The following is a 10,490-nucleotide window of genomic DNA, read 5'->3' as shown; positions in this document are numbered from 1 at the left end:
GTACAGATGTGAGGTTCCAGATCAGACTTTTGTACCGTGGTGGCAACTGTCCAGGACTTCCAAAAGAAACCTTTGTTATCGTCTGCTATCTAGCTTTTATTATTGGAACTGCTACGAACTGAATTTTGTGATTGAAAAACAAGTGCTCTACCTCAGGAATGCCATTTCTGTACTATAAATGGCTTCCAAGAGCAACCTCTTGGCCATTGGGACAAATCTTCCTTCCTCTGCCAACTTAAGCTAGTCAGGATCTTAATAGATATTACGGATGTGTTAACTTGTAGGTGAAGGACGAACCGGGGGCTGGAGATCTTCGATTTCTTGCAGGACGTGTGGAATTTGAAAATGTCCATTTTGGCTACACGGAAGGGTAAGTAGAGAAGGAAAAAGTGTTGATGGTGACAATGGTGCGTGTTAAATCTGAGAAAGAAGGGTTGAACAACATAGGATAGTGATGGTGAAAATGTGAGTCTCATTAAAGCTTTCCAACTCTGAAGGAGATAAAAGCTCAGTAAGAAACATGTTTTGTATCTCCCTCCTGAATTATGACAAGTGAGAAAGATAGGGACCTTTCCTGAAAGTTGTTTGGGGAATTAGTAAAGTAGTTCAAAAACCTTACTTTTATCTGTCTCTTAAAACCCCTCTTAACCTAGGAAAAACCACGGTCATTGTTATTCAAACTATTCTGCTGAGTCCCCAGCAAACTGGAGGAAGTAGTCTGTGTCTGGAACAGAGGAGGGCATCGTGGGTGGGAGGTCTCCCCAGGTTGCTTCAGGAGAGCAGTGAAGTTTGAAAGTTGGGTGACTGCTCTCTTTTGTTGTTCTCCACACAGAAAGGAAATTTTACACGATGTTTCCTTTACCGCAATGCCTGGACAAACTCTAGCACTGGTAAGGAGATAGAAATGGCTCTGCTGTAAGCAATTATCTACCGTAATCGTACAGTACTTTCTTTTGTCTCCCATCTGATAGGAATAGTGACAGGCCCTAAACAAGGGGCCAAAAACAAATGTTGAAACTTTAGCCTCCCTACTTTTCATTTCTTACTGTAGGGTTAATTTGCTCTCTCTCTTTCTCTCCAGGTGGGACCCTCTGGGTCAGGAAAAAGTACCATTGTCCGCCTGCTATTCCGCTTTTATGACCTGTGGGGAGGCTGCATACGAATAGATGGACAGGATATCTCTAAGGTAACAAAGCCACTGGAAAGTATTGATAATAGAAGGCTCATCCATCGTGGATGAAGGCATGGAGAAGGTTCATTTAAAAAGGAGTGGGGTGGGAGGAGGATGGGAAGTATATCCCCAAATATTGTCTAGATAAATTGCGAATTTCAGCCTCACCTTACCTACTATGGCTTCTATGCACTTCTTTGCATTACTGTGTTGGGACCAGTCAGCAGAGGAATATAGCTAAATATGTCCTTCTGGGATCTCTATTGAGACTGGTGTTTTTAACTGATTAGGACTCTTGGTGCACCAATTATTTGAGATGATTAAAGCAATTGGAGATTTTGAAGAATTTTTACATCAAAATGCTAATTAAACAGCTAGGAAATACCATGAAATGTTAGGATAAATAGATTTGAGGGCGAAAAAAAATCTGCTCTGACGGCACAAATGTAAAGAAGTACCATCTGTCAGAGGAAAACAAGCCTAAGTACTGAGGGGTTTTTGATCACACAAAAGGGATAGCATAGGAGCAGTTTAAAGTCGGGGATATGAGAAACCATTGTTTGACAAGAATTCGTTTGCAAGAAAGTTATATAGATAGTTTAATCACTCACATGCATTCTGTGTATGTGAAGTCAAAGTAAAAATAGGGGAATATTTTGGTTACCCATGTTTTATGGTCCAGAAGATGAATGGCTGTACAAGTGAAAAACTGGCTCTCCAGAAAACGAAAACTGTAACTCCGAGTGGCCCTATCCAATGGCAGAAGATGCCAGGAGTTGTCTATCAACAATACCCTGAGGTCCAGAGATGCCATACCCCTGCTGTACAGTGTGATCCCATTGATAGAACCAAGTTGGCATAACCTTTTGCATGTGTTATATACCCTCTTATGCTTCTCCTCTCAGAGCTCCTCAAGGCTTAATGACACAACCCAGCTGCTTAATTGCTTGTTCATGTTTATTGCCACAGCAACAGACATATGATTCCATTTAAAGGTAGATTAAAGGTTTGTGCTCAGCAGGCCTCCACTTCTCTTATGGCCACCCAAGCTCACTGGGAAAGGACTACGGGGTATCTGAGGGAGATTGTTAGATGGCCCTTAGTCTTTGGGAGATCAGCGTGGGAGGGTATCACAGGACAGCTGGTTCTTTCATGTCTGCTAGAGCTCTTTGGTGTCTGTTCTTATTATTCTGATTCCACAAATCCATCCTCTTAATTTTCTCTCCATTACTCCCTGTGGTTATACCTTTCCTTAAGGATCTATCTCATTTATCAGATCTGTTCTGGTTACTGGAATCAATGTCTAGGAAGCAGTGGAATGAGATATGGATAAAATCTAGAGAGAGAGGACAGAAATAGTTGAGGCAGGTTAAAAGATGCATAATTTCCTACAGTGTACATGTTCACAACACAGTGTCCCATGGGCATTTTTTAATCTTGCTAGTCAAACCATTTTCCATAGAATTTTGTCATATAATAATGAAACTCCCCAGAGATGATCGAGCCTGTCCAGTGTCCATTATTTGGGATGTTTTCTAGTTTAAAGCCAACACAGTGCTAGGCTGCATTAACGGAGGGATAGAATCAAGATCACGCGAAGTATTAATACCACTGACCTAGGTGAATTGTACAGTTTCTCACTTCACCCTCCATCTGCTCACACCCACAGGCAAAGCAGGTCTCCGTGCGTTCCCATATTGGTGTAGTGCCTCAGGACACTGTCCTTTTCAATGATACCATTTGCAACAACATCCGATATGGTCGTATTGATGCTACCAATGAGGAGGTTATGGAGGCTGCCATGACTGCTAATATCCATGATCGTATCCTCACATTCCCTGATGGTAAGGACTACCTCTACTTTATCTACCAGTTTGCCGTAAAGCTTGTATTCCGCCCCCTGCCCTGTCGTGAGATCTCATGTGATTACCCTGGGATGGTCTGCTTGATAGTCGAGCACAGGACTCAGATTCAGTCCTTAATTTCTGCAGATGGGAAAGATTCCAAACTGAAGCCATTGACAGATCTGTAGGCCTGTGCAAATAATAGCAATCTACATTTTGAGATGCTGTGCGGTGGGGGAGCAGGACTGTTCTTGATCTGTGTGGACCAATAATCTGATTTTGCACTCCCTTTGATCTTATCTGAACTAATCTAAATGAGCCTTTATTATTTATTTATTTATTTGTTTGTTTGTTTGTTTGTTTATTTATTTGACTTGTACATCATCTAAATGCCGTCAACTTTGAGTGGCTCTCAAAATAAAAGCCAACAACAATACTCCATTCAGTTAAAAAGCAATGAATAAGTTGGCAAACTCAGCCAATGTGTAAATTCCACAGGGTGCTCCAACTATCCCAGCCTAAAACCAAAAGCTTGAGAGAAGAACCAGGTCTTTTAAGACCATCCAGAATACCATCAGGGTGGGAGTTACTCTGATCTCCAGAGAAATTCGTTCCAGAGGGCAGACACTGCAGTAGAGATGGCAGGCTTTCAGGTCCCGTTAAGTGGTGCCATTTGTTCGAAGGAACCCACAGCATGCCAGCCCTGTTGGATTGAACCAGTTGAGAGACAGGTGGTCCTTCAAGTAACCAGGCTCTGTGTGTTGAACAGTAATTCCTATCATTTTTATCCAGCCCATTTTCTGTGGGTATGGATGTTGTGGGTTGGACTATCTGAGAAGTCAGATAGGAAAAGTTGACCAACAGTTACCAAAATTGAGGAGCCTCACCCTATCCCACCAATCCTCTAAGACCAATTGATGAATGAGATCTTGACTAGTGAAAGAAATGAGATTGGCCTCTATATCCCAGTTTGCAAAGCCATCCCATTTCCTTTTCATATTTTTAAGTGACCTGCTTAGGAAATGATGGAATTTTAAGAGTATCTACTGCAACACCAAATATTCCTTTTTAGTAAATCTGGATGGTGCTACTACTGCTAGAAATAGCCATAAAGATTTAAAATGCTCTGCCAATTAGATAGATAGATAGATAGATAGATAGATAGATAGATAGATAGATAGATAGATAGATAGATAGATAGATAGATAGATAGATAGATAGATAGATAGATAGATAGATAGATAACCTTTACTGTCATTTTTTACTGTGGGCACAATGGCACACATTAAAAATGAAATTTAGTTGCTTGCTCTCAAAGTGTACACATACATAATTAGCAGAAAGCAACAATTTGTATCTCAGTGGCCTTCCTTTTTTACATAGTGTTTTACTTTCCTCTGTGTTTATGCCTGAAAGGTTATGATACGCAGGTTGGTGAGCGAGGTCTGAAGCTGAGTGGTGGGGAAAAACAGCGAGTTGCTATTGCCCGCACTATCTTGAAGAACCCTGACATCATCTTATTTGATGAGGTAACGGAGGAGAAGTATTATCTTAATATCTGTCTCAGTCCCAGAGAAGGCCCATCCATTCATTAGAGAGAACAACCTTTTGGATATGGAATATTTGCTGAGGGGAGAACAGAAGACTCAAATGTAATATCCCATGGAGTAACCTAGAAAAGCACATGATTGGCTGGAATCCTGGCTAGAAGCATTCCACATTGTAACCATGTATGTGGCAAGTATACAAGTAGTCTTTGAGTTACAACGGTAATGAAGCCTGTCCATCATGATTGTAACTCATGATGATCACCCACATGACTGACCCAATTTTATGACCTTTTTTGCAACAGGCATTAAACAAACACCACAGTCATTAAGTGACCCAGTGCTTCATTACGAGCATGGTTTTGCTGAAAACCAGAAGTAAATGCTGGGTTTTGGGGTTTTTTTGCAAAACCAATGTAAAAGGTTACATGACTGGAATGCTGCAAACAGCCATCAATGTGGCCCTGTTACTGAGCACCCAAAGTGCGGTCGTGATGGGGGGGGCATAGGTACCTCCAGGAAGGTCCATCATAACTTTGAAAGGTCGCTAAGGGACTGGTCATAAATCAAGTATTACTTGTACTGTTATCTGTTTCCCACATCCAAGTTACATTTACATTTTACCCTTCCATGCCTTTTTTTTTAAACAAGGCCTGAAATTCTGGGAGCATTTGGGAGGAGGATAATATCACAAATTCTGTCTTTACAATTATGTTTCCTTCCCTGTTCCTCACACCATTTATAACCTGTTCCTGAGTAGTTCTCCCCACAACAATAGTATAGAACTACAAAGAGCATCTCTCAGCCCTTTACCATGGTATCAAAACAATATGGGTTGCTTATAGGTACTAATATGCCAGTGACTTGACACTAAAAGGAGGTTCAGAGTCCATTACGTTCCTCTATATTCTTCCCCCCCCCCTTTGCTCTCCTACACAATGTGCTAACTCTTACAGGCAACATCAGCACTGGACACTAAAACGGAGAGAAAAATCCAGTCATCGCTGGCTAAAGTATGTGCCAATCGCACCACCATTATTGTGGCTCACAGGTAACATAGGAGTTTTAAATAAGAGGTTTTAAGCATAATCCTTGTCCTGGCTCAAGCAAAGGAGATTGTTGCTAGATATTACTTGATACAGGAAGAATAACTCCATGGACGAATCATGCAAATTACTTTATTCAACAGGCATCCTCAAGTCAATAACTTACAGTTACTGTAGAGGTTCTTCTGGAATATAGGTTGTAATTTAGACCCATCGCATAGGTAAAAGGAAAATAAATTTCTCCATTCTAACGGAGCTGCCAGCTCTCGTGGCTAGGATTCATAGAGAGATTGCAGACTGGCACGTAATCAGGATATCCCGTAATAAAACACAAGACCCTCTCAGTGGCCAACCTTAACACAGATATAACCAGGTAACATAAACTACATTACCCAGAAGGCTATCCCTTAAGGGAACAGTTCTTAATTCCTAAGCTAGCTATATACTCTGACCAGCACAATCCTAGCTAAAGGAAAACTGTTCCCGTTCTACAAAGAGGGTCAAATTCTTGCCTTGACTTTTGTACTTGTTTCTATCGATTCTCATTCAGTTTGATGAATGAGATTTTTTTTTAGAATTTTTGTCAAAGGGGAAGAGAATTTTAGAGAATTTCTCATAAATGGAGCGTGACAGTTTGAATTATATGTATCCAAGAGATATGTGCAGTTGTCTGCTTTCTATTTTACCTTTTTCCTATATTACGATTAGATTCCAGAACATCTGGAGAGGGAATCGCAATTTCCCTCAGGGATGAGTCCTGCCCTTAAGAAACGCAGTTTAGCAGAGAATTGCCAAAGCTCCCTTATATTGAGTTGTATTCTTTTGCTTCGTCTTTGTTGCATCCTGCACCACAGGAAATCACCAGGTAACCTCTGGTGATTTCCTTGGCTTTTCACCAATTTGCTGCTACTCTCCCCTTTTCCCGAGATATTAGTCATGAAGGTTATGAAGACAAAAATTATAGACAGTCGGGGCTCACACCTGAATGCTGTTACATGTGGCTGAATTAGCACCATAGGATCTGGAATGGCTAGAAATCCAATAGAGTTCTGGACATTTTAAGATAGCTTTGCTCAGTGCTTTTTTTGTAAGAAAAAAGGTGCCGGAACTCACATCTTGTTAATCTTTTATTTAAAAATAAATATATATTCAGTTCTTAGCAGGACCAGTAGTTGAGAAGTAATTAATATTTTTTTTCATTTTTAAATTTGGGATCACACTTTTACACTAAAAATTAAAAAAAGATCTTCAATTCACCAACAATTTTTTTAAAATAAAGAAATTATTTACCTTTCGCACATAGTCAATCACTGTACACACACCCACGCGTCAGTTGTGTAATGAAACATAACAGTCGCCGCCCGCAGTAAGCACTCAGTGCGCGACCACACAATCAATCACAAGCCGAGCAGTGCCACAAGCCGAGCAGCGCCATCACAACCAGCGCGGATGAAGTACGCATGCATCGGACTCGACACACAAGCAGCCCGCATGCACCATTTTAATGATTTTGCTGCTGATCTGCTATGCTTGACAGGGCGATTCAAGTCCACGTGGACCAAGTATCAAATTTTCAAAAGTTACTTTTAAAACTTGGAAAATTCATCAAAAAAAAGGTGCCGGAACTCCGTTCTGGTGCGTTCTATGACAAAAAAAAGCACTGGATTTGCTGAATTAATATTCTACTCATTACATACATTACACACTGAGTTGTGGTGGTGCAGTGGTTAGTATTGCAGGCTAACTCTGCCCACTGCTAGGAGTTCAGTCCTGAACAGTTCAAGATTAACTTAGCTTTCCATCCTCCGAAGGTCAATAAAATAAGGACCCAGGTTGTTGGGGGCAATATGCTGACTCTGTAAACCACTTAGAGAGGGCTGTAAAGCACTGTGAAGCAGTATATAAGTGCTATTGCTGTTGCTATGTTGTACATCTTCTTCTTCTTGTGCCATATCCGTTATCAGACGTTGGCAATCATGTTGGCGATCCTGTTTTTATCAACAGCCACACGAAAAAGTGCTGCTGAGTTTTGTCCAAACTAGTACTTAGATTTTGAAGCCACGATGTTCTTCTTCTGCCTGGACCTCGTTTGCCTTCAATCTTTCCCTGGAGGATTAAATGGAATATGCCGTATTTTTCTGGGTGTCGCATCACATGTCCGAAATATTCTAATTTTCGTTTTTTAATTGTTTTGATGATTTTCCTTGGCTTTCCCAGGCGGCTTATCACCTCCTCATTTCTGATCTATTACTCTTAAAAACATTTTGTGATGGCATTATCTTTGTATAGTTCTTTCCCCAGATTATATCTGAGATGACAACCTGTGTACATGTCATGTATTGTATGTTATTGACAGCTGTCGAAATTTACACACTGGTTTCTAAGTAGTAATAATTGTTTGTCCTTTATAGGTTATCAACCATAGTTAAGGCTGATCAAATTCTTGTTATCCGGGACGGCCATGTGGTAGAGCGTGGAAGGTAAACAAATGTAAAAAACCTCAGAGATTTAAAGAAATCGTGACAACCGCTTTTCTCATGTTTAGAAAGCCAATTCCTAGGAAAGGAGGAAGTGAACCCCTGTATCAGGGGTGTCAAACTGCCGACCCATGGGCCGGATGTGTCACGAGGAAACCGCACCCATCGCATTGCCGGCAGTGGGAAAGTTCTGCTACGTCGCGCGACGTCACATGTCGCGAGTTTGACATGTCTGCCCTATATTCTCCCCACCAAACAAGTATTAACCGAAGTGTGAATTTCCCCATTTTCAAGTCCAGTTTAAAATAAACAGTGGAATCATGGCAACAGGACAATTATTATTGTTGCTTCTAATACTACCATAGGTTACTTGAGGCAGTCAAATCAGAAGTGGAGTATTAGCCCCAAGTGCAAATTATAGGTCAGACATGTCAAACACAAGGCCCGGGGGCCGGATGCGGCCCGCGAAGTGGTTTCATGTGGCCCACGAAGCCATCCTGGAAACTGAGGGAACGGCCCCCGCTGCCTTGGCCCTGACCCAGGCCGGCCGGGAGCCAATGTACAATTTTGTGGTGGCCATCTATGCTGAAATGCATTCAGTCTTAGCTCCACAAGGCCGTCTGGAAACAGCCAGGAACCAGCCCCTGCCATGTCGGCCCCGCCCCCTGGGTGCATGCCGGGGAGGTGTCACCCTTTGTGAGGAATGAAGAAATGGACCATGCCTTGGCGCTTGCCCCGGTCCCACCCCCTTCTGCCAGAGACCCTCAGATCTGTCCCACTCCTGCCCAGGCCCCCACAGGCACCCTTGACGCAAACAATGTAGAGCTAGCCATGCCCACCCAGTAGGCCACACCCACTCCATTCACGCCCACCCAGTAGGCCACACCCACCCGGGGCAACCGCAGTGCTGATGCAGCCCTCAATGAAATTGAGTTTGACACCCCTGTTATAGGTCAACCCTGCTCAGCACAATCCTTATTTATCCCCCATCCCCATCATAGTGCTATTTTCTGGGCATTGATTCCCGCCCCCACACACATACTTCAATAGAGGCCGCAAGTGAAACCCATTTGGTGGGATATTTCCATGTGAAAATCTCCTTCTGAAGCCCCAATATGTGGATCAGTTTCAGTCTATCAAAGGACCCTCCCTGCCTCTTTTTGCACGTGACAGCAACCAACCGGAGAGGTGAAAGATCTGCACTGGTCTGGGTGGAGGGAGGGGAGGGGAGGAGCAGGGCAGGGTGCAGAGAAGAGAGCTGCCTTTTCCTTCCCTGCCTTTTGCTCTCCAGAGACCAGCAAGTGCAGGTAATTGCTATCCCCAGGTGAGGGCAGTGACTTTACTGCCCTCATTCCCCAGGCAAGGTAAGAGGATTGCTCCAGGAGGCAGTGATTTTCATTCTGGCATACCTTCCTCCTATTCCAAGGATGGAGAAGAGTACTGTACAAGCCCCGGGGGAGGAGAGGTTGAGCCCTTCTTGCGACTCCCTAGATTCCCTGCTTATCCCCTCCGTCGCCAAACCTGCTGACAAATTCCCAGACTGGGAAAGCTGTCACAGCTTGTGACAAAAGGACGGGCTTTACAGGAGGGTGGTGTGCTGTGGTGATACAGATACGTGACACAGTGTGGGGAAAGTTCCACTGGGAAAGCCTAGAGCCGCGTAAGCGAGGGGCGTGCTTCCTGTGGAGCCCTTCAAATTAACTTTTGCTGCATTTTGCAGGCACGAGCAACTGCTAAAGAAAGGGGGCCTCTACTCTGACATGTGGGCTCAACAAGGAAGTGAGGTACCTAGTGGCTCAGACAATGACAGCAAGGTCAGCCTATCGAAAGCTGGCCCGGAGGAATTAGGCAGTGCGGAGGGTGAGCCTGAGGATAAACCTGAACCCGAAACTCAGGAGGAACCCGAAACTCAGGAGGAACCCGAAACTCAGGAGGAACCTGAAACTCAGGAGGAACCTGAAACTCAGGAGGAACCTGAAGAGGAGCAGGAGCCTGAAGAGGAGGAAGAATCATAGCCCACCAACTTAAAGAACCACTGAAGGTCTCCTGCGCGATGGAGCTTGGAGCTAAAGAGGGGGGTTGCTACCTTACCCTGGACAATTGTGATGGCTTCTCACACAATGGGAAAGCTCTGGCCCCTAGAACATTTAGCAGATCCACCAAGGTGGTCATGGAAATCAAATGTAGAGGAAGCATAGACTCTTATTATTCTTAGCCTGGCTCATAGCAATGGGACAACAAAGAGTTGTCCTACAAGCTGCTGTCAGGTGCAAAAGATGTTGCTTGGTGATCCAGACTTGTTGTCAGTGAAGGAAAGAGGAGGGGACCAGGGCCATTTTGCCCTACCACCGTCGTCACTGGCAAATGCCTTCCTTCACAAGATGAACTGGGTAGGTGGGGAGAGG

General features: G+C 43.5%; 1 protein-coding gene across 1 annotated transcript in view; it reads left to right on the top strand.

The window, feature by feature from the left end:
• The window catches only part of LOC107298008 (ATP-binding cassette sub-family B member 6, mitochondrial-like), a gene marked incomplete at its 5' end in the record, with an annotated part of 21,059 nt that extends 10,959 nt beyond the window's left edge, over positions 1-10,100 (top strand). Inside the window, 8 exons of the mRNA XM_015827371.1 lie at positions 285-370; positions 833-890; positions 1,082-1,186; positions 2,841-3,015; positions 4,432-4,544; positions 5,519-5,613; positions 8,020-8,088; positions 9,806-10,100. Of these exons, the coding sequence (XP_015682857.1) occupies positions 285-370; positions 833-890; positions 1,082-1,186; positions 2,841-3,015; positions 4,432-4,544; positions 5,519-5,613; positions 8,020-8,088; positions 9,806-10,100 (996 nt within the window). The remainder of the gene's footprint in view (positions 1-284; positions 371-832; positions 891-1,081; positions 1,187-2,840; positions 3,016-4,431; positions 4,545-5,518; positions 5,614-8,019; positions 8,089-9,805) is intronic.
• Positions 10,101-10,490: the final 390 nt, after the last annotated feature.

The sequence above is a fragment of the Protobothrops mucrosquamatus genome, unplaced genomic scaffold (genome assembly GCF_001527695.2).
Source record: "Protobothrops mucrosquamatus isolate PMUCROS unplaced genomic scaffold, P.Mucros_1.0 scaffold3653, whole genome shotgun sequence".
Lineage (NCBI taxonomy): Eukaryota > Metazoa > Chordata > Lepidosauria > Squamata > Viperidae > Protobothrops > Protobothrops mucrosquamatus.
This window is presented reverse-complemented; position numbering and strand designations above follow the sequence as displayed.